General features: G+C 38.2%; 1 protein-coding gene across 1 annotated transcript in view; it reads right to left on the reverse strand.

Annotated features, from left to right (window-relative positions):
* Positions 1-26,892, reverse strand: part of CORIN (corin, serine peptidase) — a 158,354-nt gene that overhangs the window by 43,620 nt on the left and 87,842 nt on the right. The window contains exons 6-11 of the mRNA XM_054823090.1: positions 22,358-22,471; positions 15,439-15,546; positions 13,766-13,876; positions 12,920-13,036; positions 9,242-9,340; positions 1,943-2,174 (exon numbers count right to left, since the gene is read on the reverse strand). Of these exons, the coding sequence (XP_054679065.1) occupies positions 1,943-2,174; positions 9,242-9,340; positions 12,920-13,036; positions 13,766-13,876; positions 15,439-15,546; positions 22,358-22,471 (781 nt within the window). The remainder of the gene's footprint in view (positions 1-1,942; positions 2,175-9,241; positions 9,341-12,919; positions 13,037-13,765; positions 13,877-15,438; positions 15,547-22,357; positions 22,472-26,892) is intronic.

Raw genomic sequence — 26,892 nt, forward strand, 5'->3', positions numbered from 1 at the left:
TACTGGAATGTTGTGAGACCCAGAATCTCCAGAAGCTGCTCAGCACCTTGCAGAATCAATTCACAGCAAAGATAGTTTGTAATTATAAGGAAACAGGAATTTCTGAGCTTATTCCATATGTTCTTCATCTATGTAACTCCATTTGTCCTCAGTGGGAACCCAGCACACCCTTAATGTCAAAGGTTATTTCACCAGATCTGGACTAATATTACCAATGCCTTATCAGGGATGAAGAATATTGTTCAGAATTTGAAAACATACTTGATAGATCAATGAATGGCCTCAATAACAGCAAAATCAGTTCTTGCAAAAAAACCCTTTTCACCTGTGTTCCTTATTTTGAACAAAATTTCATGAAGACTGTTGTAGTTAAAAAATAAAGCATGACAGTCAAACAAATAACACAAAGACAATGAAAAGCCTTGCAAAGCAGGGACAGATATTTTATACAGAGGGAGTAGAATTAATATTGTTTAGTTATATCACTTAGAATGAAAAGATCAGTGAGCCAGTATTAAAAAATCTTATATGACTCTGATAGGTATATTTTATAATAGATGCAGAATTATAACATGAATTTGTAATTCATGGTTGGCAAGCTTAACGCTGAAAAACTGCATTAGCTGAACTCCATTTCATATTTACAGGAAAACACAGGTAAAGCAATACCTATGTCCTGTTAAGCTCAGCTAATGACTGATAGCTTTGAACAAAAGGGCAGTTATTTTGAAAAGGCAGAAGCAGATTCTCAGAACATAGTTTCTGTGCTCAGATATAACATTTTGCCTTCTATGAGCTTTAAACTGTAGTTAAGTAGATTTATATCTATATTGATATATCAAATGTATTTAATTTTTTTTCTGCCCTACATTTATCAGTTAATTCAAGAGTTTATTGGTATGATGCTATGTGTGTTTTCATTTCTAAAACATTTTTATGTTTTTATATTATATCTGTGTCTGAAATTCTTCCTAAAATGTTATTGAAGGCAAATACTACAGATCTCCGTGTGACCCTCCAAGGTATCCCTTCCTGATAAAATCACTCTCTACTTGTAATCTAACATAAGAGCAAAACTCAAAAACAGTTATAAAAGCAGAGCTTTGAATCCTGGTATTTAAAATTTTATGTTGTATATTCAATCTGATCTGAATGTGATGTTACCCTGCTTTGAGCAGGGAGTTGGACCAGATGACTTCCAGGGGCCTCACCTTCTGCACTGTGTGCAGTTCTGGGCCCCACAATTTAAGAAGGATGTGAAGGACCCTGAATGTGTCCAGAAGAGGGAAACAAAGCTGGTGAAAGGTCTGGAAGGCGTATCCTATGAGGAGTGGCTAAGGACTTTGGGCTTGTCTAGTTTGGACAAAAGGAGTCTGAGGGGTGACCTCATTGCTCTCTACAGCTTCCTGAGGAGGGGAAGTGGAGAGGGAGGTGTTGTCTCTGCTCCCTGGTATCCAGTGACGGGATGTGTGGGAACAGTTAATAGCTGCGCCAGGGGAGGTTCAGGCTGGACATTAGGAAGCATTTATTTACAGAGAGGGTGCTCAAACACTGGAACAGACTTCCTAGAGAGGTGGTCGATGCCCCAAGCCTGTCAGTGTTTTAGAGGAATTTGGACAATGACCTCAATAACATGTTTTAACTTTTGATGGGGCAGTTGGACTAGATTGTAGGTCCCTTCCAACTGAAATATTCTATTCTATTCAATATATACATTTTGAGAATTATTGAACTGCTACTCCTGTCCTTGTTTTGAATACTTCAGATACTAATCACATGTGTAATGAACTGCATTTAATGATCTTATAAAATATGGTTCTCTACCTTTTGCTATGGAATTCCAAAGCAAAATTTCTGGCATTTTCAAAGGAAACAGAAAATTGGGAAAGACTAATATGACAGACAATGTCAGTCAAGAATTAAATGAAGTATAGCATAGTACCTGCAAGGTGGGATCCGCTGATTTGTATGGGGGTCACATTTTGGTACTAAGATTGTACAGGCAAAGAACATAAGGTACTTGTAGCAGTTGGTCTGAACCAAGGCTGGGAAAAGAGAAGACTCCCAGCTGATAGAGGCTTCCTTCTGCGTCCTGTGGCCCAGGTAGTTTGGGTAATAAGTATAGTTGTAAGGCAAGTTCATACAGAGTTCCAGAGTAATTGGTTCACACTGACCTTTCACAGAAAGAAAACAACAACAACAAAAAAAGAAACAAAAATGGTGTGAGATTAAATTAAATACAGAAGAAATAATCACATAAGTATTTAACATATTTATGTTGGGATTTCCTCTTAGGCTTGAGAAGCTACCAGTTTCAGAGCTCAAGAACCCATATGAGCCTATTCATACCAATAAAGAAAGGTAGGTTTGACCTCAGTCTACCTAATAATCTATTCAGAGACTTATACTCCCTTTACCAATATGCATTAACTTCCCAAGTAACATATTAACTTTAACATGGTACAATAAACCATTCTTTAAAAACAGATTTATTATTTTCAAATCAAGTTTCTGATTATTTTCAAGAGCTCCTGTACCATACAGCAATACACTTACTACTGGTGTACTATGCTACCATAACAAACTTCATACTGCCAATTAAGACAACTGGGATCATAGGATACTTTGGGTTGGAAAGGATCTCAGGAGGTCTCTAGTCCAACATCCTGCTCAAAGCATGGCCAGGTCTGAGGACTGATCAGGTTTCTCACAGCTTTATTCAGTCAGATCTTGAAAAATCTCTAATGACAGAGATTGCACAATTTCTCTGTATAGAAAACAGAAGGCAGGATTTATATATATATATTTTTAATCCCAAGATCTAAAGGAAGAATGAGGAAAATTAGGTTATGTATTGCACAAACACTAAGAGATAGTCTACATGCTAATAATTTAATTCAGGTAAGATATAATTGATAATAAGGAGAATGATAAGCAAGAGCAAAATAAATGCAATAGCTACAAGTCCATATGATGACAGACTATAGCTATATACAAAAATCATCCAGCATTTATCACAACATGTATTGAACTGACTGAGCATTTTGGACTTAAAAGAAATGGCACAGCTTTTGTATTTCTTCCCAAATTAGTAGTCAGAAATATTTATTTTTCAATTTTCCACCACAACAGAAAGCAACAGGCAGAATTTCACTACAATTCAGACTGAAATTCAGATTTTTATTTAGCACTGAGACAAATGTGAAATTATTTAATTTTATTTACTTTTGAAATATGAGAAAATTTTCCATGGAAAAGTGTACTATTCAAAAGTCATTTGTTATCAAAAGACTGCATATATTTGCCTATTCTGGAATCAAATGCATCTTAACATGATTAATATTCTCAACTAGCCAGTTGCTAGTATCAGTTGCTAGCACAGTGTGGCAACTGTGTGATCATATAGCTGGATCTTTGAAAGCAAGTTGAAAGAAGATCCAACAGTCAATTATTCAGCTGATCAGCAAAACTGGCCAGTCTTTCTCGGATTGGTATTCCCTGTTATAAGCTCTTTTAGTATTTACCTCTAATCTGAGGATCACGAAGCTCATTTTATATACAGTTTTTCCTCTCTGCTAAATCCTTGCACACTGCCAATACTGAACTACTTCTGTTGTCTCAAATCACTTTAGTCCCAGCTTTGAGGTATATGAGGTTCAAAGACCTCAACACTCCTCGCCACATTACTGCCATTTCCTTTTCTTCATGATGAGCTCTCCCTTGTCCTCCCACACTTCAGCCCCAGATGCCAGATCAGTTTGGTTTTGTCTTTTGATTTTTTCCCCAGTATGCATCTTTTCTTGATGTGTACAGAATATTACGCATTCATCAGTATTTCATGATGAAACCTGAGTAAATGAACACAAAAGTACACAGTGTTCTAAGTGTTTGTATAACATAATGTTATTTAAGACTAAAGGCTAGAAATGCACATATATCATTCTCTCTTTTGTTATGCTTCATATTTATAGGGGTTTAGGTGAATTCTGGAAGAAAATCTAGTCCACTGAAATGCCCCTGTAGCATAGCTCTTTACATGTTTTCAATGCCATTACAATTTTCACACTGTGTTTAGAAAGCTTCTATCACATTATGTGCAAAAGTGTCATTGTAGGTTTGAAAAGAATAACTCACCCTGTCACACCCAATTCCCTACAATCCACAAGCAGAGTAACAAACAAAACACACACTCCAGGGGAACAGCTGATTGAATTTTAGTAAGTTAAATGCTAATCTTTCCTTTTGATGTCTGACCTACAGTTTAAGACATCTTGCTACTCCCTTATTTATAGTATATGTAAGTACAACCTAACGAGTGGGGAACAAGGAATAAAATTTATTGCATCTTTTACCCTAAAAAAAAAAAAACCAAACCACCAAACAACCAAACACTTTATGCTTGGGTTTAATATCTTCATGCATTTATTATTAACTTGCTCTACTTACTATATATGAACCACAACCTCTCTGGGCAACCTGTGTTCAGTCACCTTCACATTAAAAAAAGTGTTTCCTTGTGTTGAGAGGGAACCTTCTGTGTTTCAGTTTGTGCCCACTGCCTCTGGTCCTGTCACTGAGCACCCAAATAGCCTGGCTCTGTGTTCTTCTTTACACTCTTCCTTCAGATATTTGTTCTGTTATCCTAAATATGTTGTAAATGCATTATAATGCCATCCTAAACTGATCAGACATGATCACACATGGAGAATATCCATCATATTCAATATTGTGAAATGTAGCTTATGCTTTGGAATTTTCCAACCAAAGAGTTATTTCGGCCAGAAAATACTGCTTTGTCAAAACTGAAATTTTCCATGGGAATTCTCATCTCTTACCAAAGATTAAATAACTCTGGTCAAAATATGAAGAGCTAAAATAACATGAAAAAAGACAATAGTTCTTCCAAATGTTATGCAAGAAAAATGTCTCCCAAATTCTTGCTGTTCCATTGTGTATAAACAATTAAATATTCACTGGACCAGAAAGGGAGAAAGAGATGATCCAGAAGTCTAATTCAGATTACATGTCACTCCTGTTGAGTATTACGGACCGTTGCCCATAATATGATGAGGAAATATCTTCAACTAAAAAGCTTTAGAACATTGTTTTAGAACTCAAATATCACATGTAAAAAAATGTTTTTCACTATTTTGTAACATAGTCCTAGCCACTCAAATGTTTTCCAAAATTGCTGTCCATGCATACAATGGGATACAAAAATCTGTATTGATCAGGAAAAGATTTTGGACCACAGGACAAACTGCTTTGGACCACGGTAAATCTCATACTGATTTATTCACAAGGAAGATGAGTCCAAGAAAGAAAGTTACACTTTTAAGCTCCCTCTTATTGTGAGAAAGACTGAATTGCAGTCACACTGCTTGAAAGACTGTTGCCTCTTACAGGACTGTAGTCACTCTTCATAAAAGGTAGTTTGCTTAAGAGAGAACTGCTCCCTGAGTATATAACAATGAGAGGCCAATGTGGGAATTTACATATTTTCCTACCTGTTGGGTAAGGCTGCTGCCAGTGCCCTGTTTGCCAGCCAAATAGAGGGCCTGTCTTATGCACGACTGGTGACTATGCAGCCATCAGCTGTAAGTGCAATGTTGATTCTGTCACAATATATCAGACATGTTTTATGTATTCTTTACTAAGCAGTTTATGTTATAAGTATTTAAAAGTAAAATTACAAAATACTGACTTTTTTTGACCTGAGCAAATGTAAAGTTGCTACAGTTTTAAACATCTACAACAGGGTTTAGTGTAACACCTGTTAAATTTTAGAAGCATTGAAGCTTTAGAAGCTTTGAAACAACAGATAGAAATATGGAAGCCCTTGTTCCTTGGTAAACCACAGTTTGAAGCTTTAGAAGCTTTGAAACAACAGATAGAAATATGGAAGCTCTTGTTCCTCAGTAAACCACAGTTTTGTGGCAGAGTCAGTAATGCTCCAATAAAAGAGCTGAATCATCAAGTGGAGAAACTGAGAAGCAGCACCTGTTCTTAGAGGCACTGGCTGCTAAAGCTGCTGCTTCTCCTGCAGGCAGAGAGATCTGGGACTAAACATCCTTCACTCCCATGAGCCTTCAGCCCACAGAGTATCAATCTTATCATACACATTTAAGCTCATGACTAGCTAGAGTGGGTAGTGAGTAATTATATCTCAATGAATACTCATGTATTCTGACCTTAAGACACCAGGAAAACATGACCTTTGAATCTCATCAAAAACAAGAAAAGATCACTTGAAGAACTGTTTTCTTTGGAGATGCCAGGTACCTACAGCTCCAAAGGATATCAGCAGGAACTGCAGATGAGGTCAACAACCAAAGTAATTTGATCTGTTGTGATATCTTATGATTTCTCCTTGATTAGTGCATGTATGCCAAGATATATTGCTTCCTTTTCACCAGGAGGGAGATAACCTCTCATAGGAGATAATACCTGACCATGAATTGCAAGACGCAGAGGAGAAAATGACTGAGATAGTTCAATGAAGATATCTGAGATTTCAACCAAAAAAATAAAATTATTTTTAAAATTTAAATTTTATTAAAAGTTTTTTTAAAAAAATCAAGTGGATTGTTATTAGTTTTGTGTTATATTGATACCTTCTTTCCCATTTCATAACCCTTTCTAAATATTGGGGGAGAATGATGGTTTGGTTCACAACAGGCAAGTAAAAAAACCCAACACCTACTACTCCAATCTCCTTAGAAGGCACCTTCTCACCTGAATAGTTTGGTTATGGGTATGGATTAGAGGACAGATCTACACAGGTGATGTACATTGTAGGCAACTGCTGCAGACCACCTTAGCAAAACAAGAAGACAGATGAACCCTTCAGAGAGCTGAAAGATGCCTCATGATTGCAGGCCTTGGTACTTGTGAGAGTTTTAATCATGCTGATATCTGCTTGAAGGACAGCAAGGTGGTCTTAAAAGAGAGCCTCCTCAGAGCACAGGAAGAGTCCATTCCAGTGCAAAGTCAAGTAAGTGTGGCATAGGGCCACCTTGGCTGAACAGGCAGCTCCTGGCCAAGCTCGAACACAAAAAAGAAATATACAGAAGAGGGGACAGAGCACTGAAGTGGAATGTAGAAACATTTCCTGACTATACAAGAATGGAGTTAGAAAAGCCAAAGCTCAGCTAGAGTTGAAACTACTGAGAAACGTAAAGGACAAGGAGGACTTTTGTAAGTATACTGGCAGCAAAAGGAAATGTAAGAAAAATGTGGGTCTGCTGCTCACTGGGCAACTAGTGACCAGGGACATAGAAAAGACCAAGGTATTCAATGTCTTTTCTGCCTCAGTTTCCACTGAGGAATGTCATTGGAAAGCTAGTTTATATCATCTTCAAAAGGTCATGGCAACCCTGGCACCTGATGACTGGAAAAAGGCAAACATCACATCCATCTTTAGGAAGGTCAAGAAGGAGGATCCAGGGGACTATAGTGCAGTCAGTCTATCTTCAGTCCCCAGGAAGATTCCTTCTGGAAGACATGTTCACATATGAATAAAAAAAGGTGCCTGGGAACAGCTAGCATGGAATTGTCATGGGAAAACCATGCCTGATTAATCTGATTGCTCGCTCTGACAAGATGACTGGCTGTTGTTCCCTTTTATTCAGCACTGGTGCATATGTGGAGTATTGTATCCAGTTTTTTTGCAGTTCATGAAAGACATCAACATACTGGAATGAGGTCAGTGGAGGGCCACCAAGCAGGTTAGGGGACTGGATCACATGATCTACAGGCAAAAGTTGGGAAAAGAAGGTTTGTTCAGCCATCAAAAAGGAAGGGTAAGGAGAGATCTTACTGCTGCTAACAATTACCTAATGGGAAGGTGTAAAGTAGACAGAGCCACTTAGAAGTGCACAGGGATAGGATGAGAGGCAAAAGACACAAGTTGTAACACAGAGAATTCCAGTTACACAAATGGAAAAAAGGTTTTTACCATGACAGTGGTCTAACACTGGAACAGGTCATGGGCCACATGACTTAATTGTCATTACTTTGATCAGGAGTTTGGACTAGTTCATCAAAAGCGTGAACTAACTTCCTTCTAATGTTAAATGTGGTAATTATGATTGTCCCTTTTCAAAGAGTTAGGAGAAGCGCTGACAGAAGCACATATAAAGCATATATGCCCAAGTATCTTTGCTTTAGCAGCGTTTAAAGGCCCCATCATGAATGGTGCCAGTCTCAAACAAACACTTGTGGGTAACAGTCACAACTTTAGAAAGACTGCCCGCAGCAGGGGGGTTGGAACTAGATGATCTTTAAGGTCCCTTCCAACCCAAACCATTCTATGATTCTATGACTGTGGAGTTTGGACTAGTTGACCTTCCCATATGCATTTGAACCTAAATGGAATAACATTATCAAAACAAGCTACCATATAATATCAAACCATACCTTGCAGAGACAACTGCTCAGCACAAAGCAATTATAGGATATGCCTACACGTTCATATGTAAGTGAAGGCAAGCCTGCCCAGGTGCCAAGGTGACCTGAATTGATGTGGCTATTAACACAACACCAAGTTTTAATTAATTCTGAATAATTCTGAATACAGTTCTGCCCCAGTTTCAAAACTTGGCCAAATATACTTATTTTGAGTATCTGTTCACAGTGCTGCATTGCACAGGTGAGAGAGCACTACTCAGAAGCAAGTGTACAGTGGGTACAGGAGGCTTGCAAAGAGTGGTATAGCATAGGACATAGAAACAAAGATATGCAGTGTTAAAGATCCTGATCCTTTACAATATGTACTGGTTAGAAGAACTAGTTTTGCCAGTTTGAATATCAAAATTATTCTTTCATAAAAGGGCTAAAAGTTCTCCAGCCTACTAAACACAGTACTGTGTTTTCTTATATTTTGAAAATAAACCAGTACCTTCTGCTTTACACTTATACTATGTTGTTTACTTTATGTAAACACAGAATGTCAGTAAATGCTAAGAAAAAGTGCAACTGTAAATACCCATTAAGAACATATCAAAAATTCACAGAAGGGAAAATATCTCAATATCAAATGTTATGAGTATATCTTAGTATATCAATAAGCAAGAATTATGATGAAACTTTTGTTTCAACTTTGCCCTTTTCAATACTTAATCATTACACATGTGCATTAGATAGCAAATTAAAGTATTACTTACTGTGTTCTACCCTGCATCCTCATTATACTCTAAAACACCCTAAAACAGTTACAGTATGAAGCATGTGACCTACTTACTGCAGTTTGTCTGGCTGTTTCTCATCTCACAGAGAGAAGTTCCACAGGGATCAGGACAGGAAGTACATCTCTGGTCTCCCTCCTGACAGAGGGTTTGACCTGAGAAAAATACAAATTTACTATTCTAATTATTTACCAGATTAATAAAAATTACTGGAGTGTAGTGATAAGAAAATACAGAGTTTACATTACAATTAAATATTTCCTTTACAAAGTTGAATAAGTACCCTACAGCATTTCAAGTGCAGTAAGGAAGTGTTGTGAGGAAGAAAAGTGTACAGCACTGCCCAGGTATCACTTTTCTTCACCCTTATGGTTAATATAAGAACCTATATCCCAGTTTCTGAAGGAGAGGTATGGATCTCTGAAAGCCATTTACCATGATCCTCTGGCAAAGTATGAAAAGTCATGTAAATCAGATTTCAAAGGGAACAATAGGTCCTAGCTGAAAGACAATTCCCTCTGGGAATTATTCTTCAGTGCCATTCAGTTGATCTGCTTCTCATTTTATGATTGTTTTGGTGGACAATAAAAACCATCCTGAAGAAAGGTCGTCAGAGCTGAAGCTTTAATGTCCTTCTTTGGCTGATTAAAAACCAAACAATAACAAAAAGAAACCAAAAAAGATGTCCTAAAGATGGAATTCAGAATAACTAAAACCAGCACTTCATCAAAAAGTATCTGAGCACAGTACCTGGGTAGTTATTTTCTCTGACAAATCCTTGGACTTCTCTCTGTCTCATAGTGGTGACAGCTCCTTTCCAAACCATTAAATTCTCCCTGCCATATGACTTTTGCAAAATCAGTCATTTAATTTACTATTCTGTACACAGAGACTGAACAATTTGGATTTTATCATCTCATCCTGTTTAAAATTGTTTGTTGCAATTATTTCTTAGTGTTCATATTGCACTACTGTCCACGAACATTAATCATCCAGTCATGGCAACCTTATATGGGGCAGACAGAAGATGCTGAAGAAACATCTTGTTTCAATGACCTTGACAACAACCTTGTCCCAAAGAACTGATGATATACACATATCTATTCACAACTATGTGGATTTACTTCTCTTCATACATGTTATGTATTGAAGCAATGGAGGTACTTTCTTTTGCTGGAGCAATTGACTGTCTTATTTTACAGGTGCATCTGATTGCTAAATGAAACTTGAAAGGTAGGGAAAACCTTTTGGCTTCTAAAGCTATCACAAATCTTTACATTTAAATTAATTTTTAAAGTTTGCTCCAACTCCCTCTTATCTCATAGTGGAAGAGTTTCTCAGCTCTTTAAAAATCCCTGTGCTACAGTGCAGATTCCTTTGATCCTAACACAGTCAATGCTGAATTTCCATAAACACACTCTACCCTGTCTTTTGAAGGGATCACAGAACAAGCTGTGAGTAAATCTATATTAGCTTTCTATTGTCACAAAATGAATGACAGCCATAAAGTTCATAGATGCCATATCTTAAATTTCCTTAAGGTATGTAGGGAAGGAGACCATTTTTCTCATTCAGATATAGATGAAGCAAGGGTCATGTGTAATCCGTTAATATATATACTTGTACTATTACACAAGGTCCCTGTATCTTTATATAGGCAAGGGGCAAGTCACTATATCTTGACCTCAAATTTCTATGCTGATTTCCCATATTTACTGGGTTGTAACAAACCAATATTCCAGATCACTTCCGCTCAAACTTCACTGCCTCTGCTAGGCATATCCAAATTGTTTGATTTGTAAAGCAGAGAAGTCTTTGTATTAAGTGTATGTCTCATTACATTTTCTTCAGTTTCTGAAATCAACAACATACTTAAGAAAGAATTCTGCCTTGCTTTTACATGGCCTTTGCAAGGAACTAAAGAGGAGTAATCCAAATGAAGTCCAAATTCTGCCTACATATTCTCATGCAAATTTAGGACAGACAAGATATGGTTGCATTAATGAAGAATTTTGCTCTACAAAACATTGCAAAATATTAGACAGAGTTTTTTGCACACTGAAGAATGAATAAGAAGAACAAGGAAAACCTTTGTATTTAAAAGCTTTGCAGTTTAATGCTAAGCGGAAAATCTTTTAGCATATAGTGAGATCATTGACTACGTAATTATGATCCCATCCTACTCCTCGGCATTTAGTATCCTTGAATCTGTATCTGTTCATTTTACAAAAATAAATAAATAAATTAACCATTTCTTCCACATTCACAGAGGCAAAAAGCAGTGAAAACAAACCCATCACTGACTTCTAGCCCAGATCATGTATCGACATTTTCAGTGAAGTTCTCTTTTACTAGCAATAAACAAATTTAAGAGGCTTAAGTTGGGTGAATTTTAAAAGGTTAAATGGTTGCTTATACAATGCTCTAAATAGTATTGTACTTTTCAATTTACCCCATTCTCCTGCCTCATCTCTTTTATATTTAAAATGATAGTTTCATTATCAGCAAGAGAAATAGAGGATCATGGAATTCATAGAACAAGACTGAGGCTGGGCATCAGTAAAGATGAAGAATAAAAACTGAGCATTTTGTGAGACTGCACAGTCAGAACCAAGGATAAAACTTGGTCCTTGGTTTTTAGATCGCCACAGTCAGAACTGGAAGAAATTTCATGCAAGGTCTGTTTGCAATGTCAACATCAATTGTGAAGAAGAATAATGGTGATTTCTGTGTTTCAAATTCTCAGTTATTTTTTTGAAATGGAGATGTTTAAATTGGAGTAGGAAGATCCCAAGAACTTAATATGAACAGAAGGGACTGAGGAGACACACTTATGAAAGGATTTCTTCTAGACTGGTTTCCTAAAGGAATGAGGCTTATATAATCACACTATGTATTTATCTTATGATAACAGGTCTGTTCTACTCTAATAACTTTTGAATAAGTTGTTCTAGTACCACTACATCTGATAGCACTAGAGTTTTCTAAATAAATTCCTTTAATTTCTTAAAAATAAGATTCATAATAGGAAGACATTAATAATTCTCCCATTGAAGGAAAGGCTGCAATCTGAACCTATACCTTACCAGAAAGAAAAGAATCACATGTGAAAAATGCCTTCAGATGCTGAAACTATCATAACGTGACAATCTCTCTTTCTAAGTGCCAAAATGTACCACAGGACACAAGTCTTTGGGAAACCATGTTCCGGGGTCAAGAAACTGCCTGGTTTCCTTTTCTTTCATACAGTCCATCATGAGACAGCTAATAAGTAGCTGTGAAAACTTACATTCTTATATATTTTCCCTTAGTCACACTAAACCATTAGTTTACTTATGAAAACATCCTTCCTCTGACTCCCAAGTTCTGATAAAAAAAGGATTTTCATGAGAAAGTTTCTCCTCATACAACACCAATTTCTGTGATAGTAGCTTCTAATTGCTGCAGACAATGTGAACATGTATTCATTTACTTCAAGTAACAGCTGATCATGTCAGATATCCAAATACTATGCTAAATGTCACCTCAGTTTCTTTAACTTTTTATATTGTTAAGGACTAATAAATCTCTGCTTACAGCTTCCTGTGTAGAAAGCAGACACCAACCAGCCTTAGCAAGTGTTATTTGAAAGGCAAAGAAAGTAAATTTGTCCAACAGCTTTAGCTAAAGGCATTTCAGAACAAAGCAGTCAATGGCAGGCTCAGTAAGAAAAGTAAAATGATGGATATCCTTACTTTCACTGCAGTTTTCTTCATCACTTCCATCTTTACAGTCATTATCTCCATCGCACTGGAATGCACTAGGAATGCACTGCCCATTTCTGCATTCCACCAGACCCTGACTATGACATGCTAGAGAGAAAAAAAATATGATATTCTGATCAGCTTAGGTTAATGAAGGTCTTATTTATTTTTGAACACCATCTTGACGTTATTTTAGGAGGAGCTGATAACACTGCTTAGCACTGAAGGTCACTAGGCATTTTTCATTATATGTAGGCTATATTTTCAGTAGCCCACAGCTGTGCTGATCTTTAACTACAGGTACTGAAACAATATATGTCAGGTAAGCAGCATAAGCATATGTCTTATGAGAACTTTAATCACATTAAAACATGTGCTAGTCCCCCAAGAGTTGATTTTGCAACCTCAGTAATATTCTAGTATAGTTGTTTTGCAGATATACTGGAGCAGACAGAAGTCCAACCTCGGACAAGGTGTGATAGGTCCCATACAGACACATCAGAAAACTGTCACAAACTCAGAATGCCTACAGTTTAAGAGGTTATACACATTCATTCATTACTTTTTAATGGGAACATTACAATTAACAAAAAGGTAATTCTGTAATTAACAAGAAGCTGAAACACAAGGCAATGCTGGTACTTCTCAACGATGGCAACAAATGTTCAATTTGCTGCAGCTGACTACCAGAGGTACATTTGTCAAGTGCAAACTTCTGGAATCCAATAAGCTTATAGTTTGGCCTTACAAGTAATAAGTAAGTATACTACTTATCTTACATTTTGTTTTTTATTTTTAAAGAAAGAAAAAACTAATTTAGAGATTAAAGAAACTTACAGCAATTGATCTCATCTGATTTGTCTATACAGTCATGGTCACCATCACATACCCAATCAGCTGTTATACATCTCCCATCTCCACACTGATGATGTGTCACTGGATTACAATCTGAATAAAATACAAATTTGAGGACAAAAAAAAGGATTATAAGTTACCATTTGTATAATTTACATTATTAATCAATTGTTCTATGCCTAGAAACTAATCATTCTTGCTAATAAGCCTTTTTGCATTAGTACATTACAATAAGAAACTTTCTGCACCTGCAGATTTTTTTGTAGATGGTAGTTACATGTGTTCTGAATTCTATTGCCTATATAGAGACTGATGCAGTCATTCCTTCTGTCAAGTGCACAGTTGTTTCCATTTGCAAATAAACAAGTTTCTAAAATTTGTTAAGCAGATTAAAAGATCTTCTGACTTCTCATTTCATGGAATGATTTTCAGTTAGTGAACATTTTCAGTTGCCATCAGAGAAAATCATTTATCTTTTTAATAAGAAGCAGGGGGAGAAAAAAGTTTCTCAACTGCCATATTTGGCACTTAATCAGAAACTATATTTTTTGCATTCACTCAGAATTTTCCAGAAGAATTATTTACAAAGAAACTACTCTCATCTTCATATTGTTCTTTCTACTCGAATGCGTCCACAAATAAAGAAAAGCATTCTATTGAGCTGTCTGAGTTTACACCAAAATGAATAGGGAGCATAGACACAGTCCGGCAAATCTGCTACGAGACCCATTTATAGCCTGTACAAAAAGTTAGATCTTAAATTTTATATAGAAAAAACTATCTCAAGATTGGAATGGTAGGAGTCAGATTAATGTTTAGAAAAGTCTTTAACCAAAGACAGTTTATGAAAAATGCCACAAAACAACCAAAACAGTCAAAAAGTAGTGAAAGATCTTAGAGTATGTTTTATTTGGAAAGGAAACATAAAACAAATCTTGGAAAAAAATGTGCCCTGATTTTTAGCTTTGAAATTCTCTGTGCTTTTCCTTAGAAAAGCAAAAGAAAAAAGTAAGAAATAATATTTTAAATTTTAAAGAATTATTTTAGAGCACTTAATTTTTCTTCAGGTGTAGTACCAGGAGCAAAAGTTAGAAAAAATAAGGCTGTCAATATTTTCCAATATTTGCATGTGAAGATTATTGGTTTTTATGGCAAAACTTCTTTTTTTCCTACGAAAGTTAAGGTAGAAAGACAAACATAAGGAGGCAAAACACACATAGTTGATTGAAAATAGAATTTGAAAGAAACAGAATTTGATCATCAAAACATACAAGATCACTATGAAGCTTATGTAAAAACAGTTCAGCTATAAAACAGTTGGCATCACCAGTGTGTAGCCTCTTATAGTTTGTTTTAATCTCAGTTAAATTCAGCCAAGTTAGCAAGAAAGCAACCATAACATCTTGAATTAGTTTAAAATAAATTGCAAATCAGAATATTTCTTCAAAATACCACTACCTTCAAAATTTGGATTAACCAGAAATCTCCTTTAAACCTTTTCAAATTGTATGTAGAATTTGTTAGCTGTTTTTACTTTACCCAAAAAGAATAACAGCAGGTTATATTACTCTTTTAGTCATTTAAGGAAAAAGATTGCTGAGTTAGGCAATACTGCTATCTTAAAGACTTTAGAAAAGCATAAAACTTTCATTTACCACAGTTTTGTTCATCACTAAGGTCTCCACAGTCATCATATCCATCACAAACAAAGGTATAATTTAGGCATTTTCCCGTGTTGCAACGAAATGTATCATCACTGCAGTCTACAAAACAAATTTTTGTAAAACGTTAACATGACATTGGAACATTCATATAAATTATGAATGCTGGAATGTATTGACTAAAACAAGATTAGCTAAAGGTACCCTACAATTTACAGGTCTGTATTAATACTCGATGCGTACCAGTTTATTAGAATCTAATATGGAAGAACAAGAAAATCAAAAGCAATTTTTAGACATTTTTATTCTGTTCCTACCAATTGCTGTTGATCAAAAAAGATCAATACCACAAGGAGAAAGTGCTCAGATTACACATGTGGACCAAAATGTTTAATTAATTTATATACATAAAGTTCTTGAGAAAGATTGTAGGTTTCATCAGCTAGATTACTAGGACAGTCTTGAGCACCTGATGTGGTTATTAGGTGGAGCTGAAGCTTCTAACAGCAAAGTCAAGATCTCCAGACACTGCTTCTGAGCCTGCCTTTGATCTTAAAATGGTTTCAAATGAGCTTTATGCTTTACGCAGTTTTGAGCTCAGAATTTGGCTTGATGCCGTCTCATCAAGGAATTCTTAGCACTGTCAGCCCTAAGTGGATTTAGCCTTTCTTTCCATGGCTGAGGCCTTCAGTAAAGCCCTGATAGATATTCTCTGAGAATATCTAAAATGCTTGAATCATATCAATAAAAACATGGAATCTATGTTGTAGTTAGGAAAGAAGGGAGAAGAGAAAATAGGGTTGTCAGTGTCTGCTCCTATTAGTAACAACTTTTGATTACAAACTCAATTTGGAAGTGGGTGACCTAGTTTCACTGCCTTCCTCTAGGCTTTTCCTTCACATCTGGCTTTTCCAGGGAGAATACCAGGATATAGAACAGCTGAGTGGAAAATCCCTCCTTCCTGTTGAAGCTATTCTACTGGAACCAAGGATGTTCTTTGTGCCCTTTCTTACTGGGATACGGGGGCATTTTAAATGAGCTCTTTCCTGGATAACACACAGAAAGAGCTCCAAGACCTGGGACTGGAACACAAGTCTCTCCCCTCAGCTGAGATGCTCAACTGCTAAACAACAGATTCATGTTACCACTTGTTTCTCTCCTCTTTGCATCTGACTCTCATGTTGATGATTGTACAGTGGTCCCACTTTGAAAGAAGGGTGTCCTTCTAAGTATATTACACACTGAAAGGTGCGGCACTCTCCCACAAGGCGCAGTGGGGTTTCTATCCCTTCAGATCAATGGCAGCCAGGTGTTCCACCTCCTCAGTGAGTGCTCTAAGTTTCTCAAGACTTTACCAACCTCAACTCCAGAACTTGAACGTGAATCACTTCTTCCTCTTTCCCCACAGAAGTATTCATGCTTTCTACAAGTCTCACATTATCTTAGAAAATTTTAAACAGAATTTACAGCACTATGCGAAGGACAATGCTTCAGGGCATACAGTAAAATAATATGGCTGAGGCATGAGCTTTGTAATAGTTAATTTAGCTTTAAAAGAACAAAAGGCATCAAACAGTAAACACCAAAAACCCCAAACTAAATGAAAATATTGAAGTTATAGTTTCATATAAGCAGAACAATAGCCAGCTGAGAGTAAAATTCTAAACATGACTTGCTTTGAGTATGCAACAGCGTGAAGTACTCTGGCAACCTTTATCTTTATTGATCAGTTTGTAACTCTGACAGTTTCTGTGCTTCCATTGCTCCTCATGCAAATGAAACAAAGCTGTCTTTTTCTATGTTGTGTCCTCTGGATAAGTTTACTGTTTAATTTCCATCCATAACCCTATTCCTGTTTACAGTCATACCTCTGTAGCTGCAGCAGTGTCCTTCAGGGTATGGCAGCTCTCAGGCCCACAGAAACAGGGTAAACAAAAAGAATACAAACTTACTTGCAAGGAAATAAGATTCACTTGATGAAAATGTAACAGTCTTAACATACATTTTCTTCAAGACATTGGCAATAATACATAGTATAGGGTAGCTAGTTACTTCCCTTAGAATAAGATGAGCACCTTGCAGCTGCCATTTCTGAAAGGCTCCGCTTAAATTTTGTCAATGATGGGACAAGCCCAGTTTTCATAAAATTAAATACAAATTCCTATTCTGATGATCAGCTGGAGCACCTCTCCTACAAGGACAGGCTAAGATAGTTGGGGTTGTTCAGTTTGGAGAACAGAAGGGTTCGGGGAGGTCTTATTGCAGCCTTCCAGTACCTAAAGGTGGCCTACAGCAAAGCTGGAGAGGGACTGTTGACAAGGGCACGTAGCGATAGGACAAGGGGTAATCTCTTTAAACTAAAAGAGCGTAGATTTAGATTAGATATGAGGAAAAAATTCTGCACTGTGAGGGTGGTGAGACACTGTAACAGGTTGCCCAGAGAAGCTGTGGATGCCCCATCCCTGGAAGTGTTTAAGATCAGGTTGGATGGGAGTTTGGGCAACCTGGTCTAGTGGAGGGTGACCCTGCTCATGGCAGAGAGGTTGGAACTAGAAGGTCTTTAAGGTCCCTTCCAATCCAAAACATTCTATGATTCTATGATTGTTTTAATTTCCCAGCAAAGTGACTTCCAAAGGTTCAAGTTGCAGAACTTGAGGTGTGTTCCTTTAAGAAGGCGACATGGCTGACAGCCCAGCTGAAGTGCCACTACAGCAACACACACAGCATGAGCAACAAACAGGAGGAGCTGTAAGCCACCATGCGGCTAGAAAGTGGCGACATAGTTGCCTTTACTGAAAGTTGGTGGGATGAATCCCATGACGTGAGTGCAGCTATCAATGGCTACAGGCTGTTCAGAAGGGACACATGAGAAAGGCGGGACAAAGGGGTTGCCCTCTATGTCAAGAAATGGATAGACTGTGAAGAGCTGTCTTTGAAGAACAGCCAAGAACAGGCTGAAAGCTTATGGGTAAGAATTAGAGACCAAGGCAACAAAGGGAACCTTGTGGTTGGTGTCTACTACAGGCAGCCAAATCAAGAAGAGCCTATTAACAAAGTCTTATTACTTGAGCTATAGGAGACATTGCGCTCACAGGCACTCATCCTTCTCGGAGACTTCAACCACCCTGACATCTGCTAGAAAAGTAGCACAGCAAGCTGTAGGCAATCGAAGAGACTACTGGAGAGCATTGAGGATAACTCCTTAAGCCAGGTAATAGACAGAAGGGATGTGATACTGGACCTGATGGTCACCAACACAAGTAAGCTCATCAGTGACATCACGACTGGAGGCAGCCTGGGCTGCAGTAATTATGCAATGGTGGAGTTCATAGTCCTGAGGGATATGGGACTGGCAAAGAGTAAAGTTAGGACCCTGAATTTTAGGAAAGCAAACTTCCAGCTGTTCAAGGAGTTAGTCAAGAGAACCCCCTGGGAAACTGCTCTCAGGGACAAGGGAGCAGAACAGAGCTGGCAGGTCTTTAAGGACGCTTTCCATAGAGCACAAGAGCTCTCGATCCCCAGGTATAAGAAATCAGGAAAGGACAGCAAGAGACTGGCATGGCTGTGTCGAGACCTGCTGGTCAAACTAAAGGGCAAGAAGGAAACGCACAGGCAGCGGAAGCAGGGACAGGTATCCTGGCAAGAGTATAAGGACACTGCCTGGTTGTGTAAAGATGGAGTCAGGAAGGCCAAGGTGCAGCTGGAGCTGAACTTGGCAAGAGACGCAAAGAGAAGCCTAGTGGCTTCTACAGGTGTGCCAGCCAGAAAAGGAAGGTCGAAGAAAGTGTACCCCTCCACCCCCTGAATACAACTGACAAACTGTTAACAATGGACAAGGAGAAGACTGAGGTATTCAACAACTTTTTTGCCTCAGTCTTCACTGGCGACCTCTCTTCCCACACCCCTCAAGTGGGTGGACCACAAGACAGGGACTGAGGGAGCAAACTCCCTCCCACTGTAAGAGAAGATCAGGTTTGTGACCACCTGAGGAACCTGAACATACATAAGTCTATGGGACCTGACGAGATGCATCTCAGAGTCTTGAGGGAATTGGCTGATGTAATAGTCAAGCCACTCTCCATGATATTTGAAAAGTCATGGCAGTCAGGTGAAGTCCCTGGTGAGTGGAAAAAGGGAAACATTGCACCCATTTTCAAAAAGGGTAGAAAGGAGGACCCTGGGACCTACCAACCTGTCAGCCTCACCCCTGTGCCTGGAAAGATCATGGAACAGGTCTTCCTAGAAGCTATGCCAAGGCATATGGAGGACAGGGAGGTGATTTGAGACAGCCAGCATGGCTTCACCAAGGGCAAATCTTGCCTGACCAACCTAGTGGCCTTCTATGATGGAGTGACTACATCAGTGGACAAGGGAAGAGCTAAGGATGTCATCTGTCTGGACTTCTGTAAGGACTTTGACTTTGTCCCCCACAATATCCTTCTCTCTAAATTGGAGAGATATGGTTTTGATGGATGCACTGTTTGGTGGATGAGGAATTGATTGGATGGTCACATCCAGAGGGTAGTGCTCAATGGCTCAATGTCCAGATGGAGATCGGTGACAAGTGGTGTCTCTCAGGGGTCTGTATTGGGACCAGGACTGTTTAATATCTTTATCAATGACATAGTGGGATCGAGTGCACCCTCAGCAAGCTTGCAGATGACACCAAGCTGAGTGGTGTGGCTGACATGCCTGCGGGATGGGACGTCATCCAGAGGGACCTGGACAAGCTGAGGAAGTGGGCCCATGTGAACCTCATGACGTTTAGAAAGCCCAAGTGCAAGGTCCTGCATGTGGGTTGGGGCAACCCCCAGTATCAATACAGGCTGGGGGATGAAGGGATAGAGAGCAGCCCTGCCAAGAAGGACTTGGAGGTACTGGTGGATGAAAAGCTGGACATGAGCCAGCAATGTGCACTTGCAGCCCAGAAAGCCAACCATATCCTGGGCTTCATAAAAAGAAGCATGGCCAGCAGGTTGAAGGAGGTGATTCTGCCCCTCTATTCCGCTCTCGTGACACCCTACCTAGAGTATTGTGTCCAGCTCTGGAGTCCTCAGCACGGGAAAGACACGGACCCATTGGAGTGGGTCCAGAGGAGGGCCACAAAAATGATCAGAGGGATGGAACAGCTCTCCTATGAGGAAAGGCTGAGAGAGTTGGGGTGGTTCAGGCTGGCAAAGCAGCAGCCTTTCAATACTTAAAGGGGGTTTATAAGAAAGATGGGGACAGACTTTTTACAAGGGCCTGTAGCGATAGGACAAGGGGTAATGGTTTTAAACTGAAAAAGGGTAGATTCAAACTACATATAAGGAAGGAATTTTTTACAATGGTGAAACACTGGAACAGGTTGCCCAGTGGTAGATGCCCCATCCCTAGCAACATTCAAGGTCAGGTTGGATGAGGCTCTGAGCAACCTGATCTAGCTGAAGATGTCCCTGGTCATTGCAGGGGTGTTGGACTTTTAAAGGTCCCTTCCAACCCAAATTATTCTATGATTCTATGAGGTGACTTAAGAATTTGAGAGGGGCAAGGACTGCAGGAAACACAGCATCTTTTATCAGACAAGCTTTCAGGCAAATAAGTCCTCCTTCAGTTTTGCTATCTGATGTGTAATTCAAGAAGGTCTTATTTGACCTACACCCCCTCTTCCCAACTCTTCCCAAGTATCCTAATAAAAGATATCCTCTGCCTATAAACCCTGTATCATTTAACAGACAGGCTTTCTTTTAAAGGTGATCTTAACTCATTAAATTTATAGTGCTTGTTTTTTCAAGACATGTAATACTTTTATTCTTATATTACTAATTTCTTCTTTTCCCATTTCTAATGAAACTTGAGAGCTGTAGACACTTTTAAATTTTTTAGCTTACTTTAAAAACTTGAGTTAACACTGACAGGAAAAATTCAAAGATAAAAACATATAATACTTTTTACATAACAGAAACTATGTCAACCTCCATTAAATAAATTGTAGGCTATTAAAGGAAAAGCAAGCTCTAGCCTCACTGAGACCAGGAGGAAATTGCAGCCATCATTTATTCCTTGGAGCATCCCGATAAAATCCATCAGCAACTTCCTTAAAAGCAGCTGAATGCTCAGGCTCTTAAATCACTAATAAGAACAAATCTTTTGAGGTGAGTCTAAACTGCACAGTCTGGAACTCAACCCTAGGTCTGACATTTTCCAAAGTCTGAATGCACAGCACTGTTTTGTGGCATCATATCCTACTTTAGTCCCTATTTAGTCATTGTTCCACATTTTCTTCTTTCTTTTTCTTTTCCTTTTCATGGTTTTCCTACTGTAAATTTGCTCAGCTTTTCTAAAGGTGTTAGTAGTCCAAGGATGTTTTTGTCAACACAGAAAAACACATAGGAGCTCTAAAGATACACACTACTACAGATAAATAAATAAGAAATTAAGATATTAAGAAGGTATATTAATTTTTCTTTTCTACTGCACCATATAGTGGGATTTATTTAAATAAACCACATCCAGGGTTGAGGCCAAGAGAACTTCCATCTGCTGTGAAATCAATGCCAAGGACTAGGAAAAAAGGTACAACTAACAGTTTTCAATTTGTTATCAGAAGTGCTCTTCTGATGCATGTTATCATGTTATTGATCCATTTGGGGGGGGGGGGGGAAGCCCCCAAATATTTCTAATTTCCACATAGCTCCTTGCAGAAACCTTAGAATCTTCTTCCAGACATAAAATTTAATAGATCAAAAGCACATGCTGTGGCCAGAGCAGGCAAAGGTGAACATATTCAATGGCAACTGAAAGAGCCCAAATGTCAATATACACAAATACTATGCAAAGCTCCTATTCTGTACCAATAGCCTTCTTTAGTTTTTAGGTTTCCCTGAATGGATTCAGTGCTTCAGTGGAACACTGCAAGGTTTAAGAAACTTACTGCAATGGACCTCATCACTCCAATCATCACAGTCATTGTAGCCATTACACTGCAGTTTCCCTGGGATGCAGATCCCACTGGCACACAAGAAACTGTCCTCTCCTCCGCACAGTGCTGGAAAAGAGAAGAAAAGAAAGAATGCACATTAAACTTTTCAGGGTAAAATGAAATAAGCAGAAGTGACAGATAGTTAGAATAATGAGTCTTAACTGATGCAATTAAGCAACAAACCCCAAATTAATCAAATTCAAGCAAATGCAAACTAGCATTTTCATCTAACTTTTCTTATTTCAAAAATAGGTATCTAGTGAGGTTCAATCTACCATTACCTTTAAAAAGCAGCTGTACAGAGTAACTGTTTAAAAAATGACCATAGGATGTTATTAAACAAGGTTTTGGTTTTTTCCATTAAATAGATGCATCAGATTACATATCCAACTAAAGTTACAATAGATGGATATTCCCAGCCCAGGTTTCCAGGCAAAAGATTACTAGGCTGAAACTTAACAGTGTCATAGCAGACACCTTTCTAGAGGGGAAGGATTCCTCAAACATTCTTATAACTCCCTGAACACTAGAAGACAGTCATCATTGCTATTTGATAGATAGGGAATTGAGATACCTAAACACACACAAAAAAAAGACCCATGAGCTTTAGGTATCCCACTGGAGAAACCTTGCAGGGCCATTATGTTCAGAGGGAGGGACTTCATAACACCTTCCCATTCAAGTCCTTCAAGGTTCTTAAAATATAGAGATGCAGACCACCACTAATTTGCTTACACCTTAGTCCACGCAATAGAGACCAAACCTCCAAGTCTTTGCTTTAAAAAACATGGGCTGAGAAAAATCCCTGTAAAGCACACAGATGGGGAAAGTTATCAAGTGGAAATTACACGGGGATGCAAAGTAAAGATGAAGTAGAAAAGCAAATATTCAGTACAGAATCTGGCTGTTGGTTTGTTTTGGGTTTTTTGTTTGGGTTGGTTTTTTTTTTGTTTGGTTTTTTTTCAAAAGCCACAGCTAACAGGCTACTCAACAAAGCTAAACAAAACAGAAAGTTTCACCTCCAGTAAAAGATCAGTAAAAAAATCCCAATAACTTTACTTGAAGCATACATATCTGAAATGAGAAATAGCTTTCAGAGATGGAGGGAAAAAATCCTGTCACCTTGCCAGTGTAAAGTTATCAAATGTATCTATGTGTGAGAACAGCAAGTTCAAACTATAAAATCTCATAGAAGTTCAAAATTCTACTCATAGAAATTCCATTGTAATTCAAACTTTGTATCCAAGTTTGCTGAGAGCAATAAAGATCTCTAATTGTAGATTTCAAACTTTACTGCAATGCAAATCACAGGTATGAAAAAACATCAGTTTCAGCAGCAGCTATAGAATCTCTTCCTCTATTAAATTAATTTTGCACTTCATCACAACAAAGCTCCATACTTCTCATTTTAAAATGCCTAAACTTGTTGTTTTCCTGTTCCTATAGGAGAATTCAGTTCCTACTTCTTCTCCCTTTATTCTCTGAACCTGACACTTAACAAAGTCTGGAAAATATATTTATAATCTACATCTCAAAATGCATATTGATTATTCTCATCATAACTTTGTATTCCTCATAACATGTCTACCAACAAGTATATTCATGCAGAATACAGTTTAAAATTAAGGAAAAATAACCAAATATCTAATGATATAATTTTTAGAAGCATGAGCTTTTATGACCTTAGTTTGGCACTGCAGTAAATGACAGCACAAAAGTAACACACTACATAAATTTCAGATGAAGCTGTTAATAAATCAATGACTACGACGATGTTTGTGTCAACATTTTAATTGGTGCTGCACTCTGTAGAATTCCTAGTATATGGAATTATCCTTAACAGTGAAATATTAACCACAATGATGTGCTGATTAAGCTTGGGCAAACAAAAAGTGAGCTTAAGTGAAAGATCAGTCCTAAACTCACACCCTGCTAATGTTCCATTTAAACTCCTCTTTCTGGAGCCAACATTTCACTTACAAAAGGAGGGAAAGTTCTTTTTAATCTCTTCCAACAAAACAGTCTGTCATGAAGTAACTCAGATCATACCAGTAATCTCATTTTACATGTCTTCAGAAGAATAGAAATACTAAAATGAAACAAAATGGAAAGCAAAGTGGTGCTGATGAAATCTGACAGTGTCTCACAAAGCACGCAGATACAATTTAAGTATATAAAAGATAAAAGGTAGAAAGAGATGAGAAATGTAAACTAATAAATATTGACTTTCCATGCTGCCACATCAATTTTTATCTGCTTTATTTGGTTGTTAAGTCATACTGTTTCTAAGAATTTCAGGAATTCATTATTTAGTGATGTATCTTTTCATTTTAATAAGTGTACCATAAAAGAAAACTTGATGGAACTTTTTTCTTAAAAGTCTCAAACACATGGCTTTTATCTTACAGTGCTCTAGACTGCAGGGTAGCAAGGGTTACGCCTCTTTTTTTTCCACATGTGAAAAGCTGAATGGCAGGAGGCCCAAGTGATTTGTCCAATGACAAACAAGGAATCAGGTGAACAATTCAAACTGGTTTATAGAAGTGTATTGCTAAAAATCTAAACTTAAAGGAGAAAGGGAAAAAAAAAGGTTATCTCCCTGTTCTGGCAGGGGAGATATTTCTTGCAGCATGCTGGTCTTCACCACGGTCTCTTACCGGGAATTTTGGCTGTTGGTAGGAGACCAGTATCCTTCAGTCCTGCCGTTGCCTTCACTTTGGCAAGGGATAGTTTGTCAGTCTTCATGTAAATCTAATACCTTTCTCTCTGATCACTCTCTCAAAACACTTCCAGTGATGACCAGGACCCTTTCTAGACATAGGCCTGAGTTCTCCATGATTTTGTACTATTCCTCAGTTGCATTGGTTTTGTTTTCACTACTATCCTTAACCTTCAGCTACCAGGCACAACCTACAGCCTAGAATAGAGCTTTTTGCATTCTTGAATCCACTGGGACAACCTGTCTGGTTGTGACTGTCAGAGCCGTGAGTGCACCAATAGGCCTTGAATAGCCCTGAATGACCCTGACCAGCCTCACCTGGGGCCTCCACCCACATCCTGCCCATGGGCTCAAGCCCACCTGAGTATTGCAGTAGGCACAGCCTTGTATTCAGCTCCAGCTCCTGGAAGGATCCCTCATATATACATCATAGCTGGTCTGCAGCCCTAACTTTGGCTCTGGTTCCTAGGTGGACTTGGAGCCACACTGGAGCCTTGTCACCAGTCCTACCTCCTGACTGGGCTCTTTGATTGCAGCCTGGGCCCAGTTCTCACTTTGCCACATCTGGGGCCAGCTCTGCCTGCTGCATTCAGGCTCTGCATCCCAGCACTGCCTGACCTCAACTCCCAGCTTGGCCTGCCTGGAGGGAGCAGCCCCGCTCTGGCTGCTCCCTGATGGTGACCTCAGATCCTTGGCTGTTGGGTTACAGCAGGCTGAGTGCTCAGCCTGGCTCCTCGTGGTGCCTTATTTCTCTTAGTCTGATGCTACCTGGCAGTCAAAGACATATCTCAATTTCCAACAGCTGTTTGATGCCTCTGGCCAGCTGTATTAGAAAAACATTGTGATATTGACAGGCAGGTAATTCCTTGTCCTCAGTTCTCCATTATTTTTTCAGTTATCCCAGATGCCACCTCTGCCTTTCCATGACTTCACAGTACACATGGAAGACATGTTTCACTGCCAAAGTAGTGTGCCCATTGCCCCTGCACAGTGTATTAGGTATGCCACTATTTGCAAAGTAAACATTCGCTTCCTTTAAAACTATGCTTTCCTGAGAACCCTCCAAATAACCCAACTCCTAGACATTAGAATAGTAATAACTGATTTGTTCCTTTAATAAAAAGTGAACAGTCATGTTTTGACTGTTAGAAGGGCTGATGTAGATTTTCAGTAGAGCATAAAATCACCTTCTGTTGTCAATATATTATGATTTTCACAGTTGCAAAGTATTATCTATTTCATAACTGCTCTTAAAACCGATGGAAATACCATTGCCTCATTTTAAGGAAGATCCCACCTGCAAATACAGATAATATTCCCTTACACAGTACACGTCTCCATCATCCTTTTCCCTATTTTTTTTTCTTTTCTATTTTCTGATTTATAAAACATCCCCCATTATCTTGTGGTTGGGGGGCACACAGAAAATTTCTTTGAAAACTCATTACTTTCTTCTAGTAAAATTGAATTTCATGCCTTGTCTTATTAAATACCATAAGCTTGACTTGATTTCTAATAGTGAAAAAATCAAGTGCTCACAAAAAATCCATATGTGAACTTATTTGTTAAAGATTAGCTGATTTACAAGAGCTCTATGAAGAAACACCATAAAAAAAAAAAAGCCTAGGCAAGGTAAGATGTTCTTACAAGATAAGGAATCTTTTATGTGTTCCAGAGATAAAGGTTCTCTTCCCAGTTCTGCTGCAAACTTTTTGCATCAACTTGGACAATTCAGGCAATCTGTGCCTTAGCTCTATACCTATAAAAA

This window comes from Grus americana, chromosome 4, assembly GCF_028858705.1.
Source record: "Grus americana isolate bGruAme1 chromosome 4, bGruAme1.mat, whole genome shotgun sequence".
NCBI lineage: Eukaryota > Metazoa > Chordata > Aves > Gruiformes > Gruidae > Grus > Grus americana.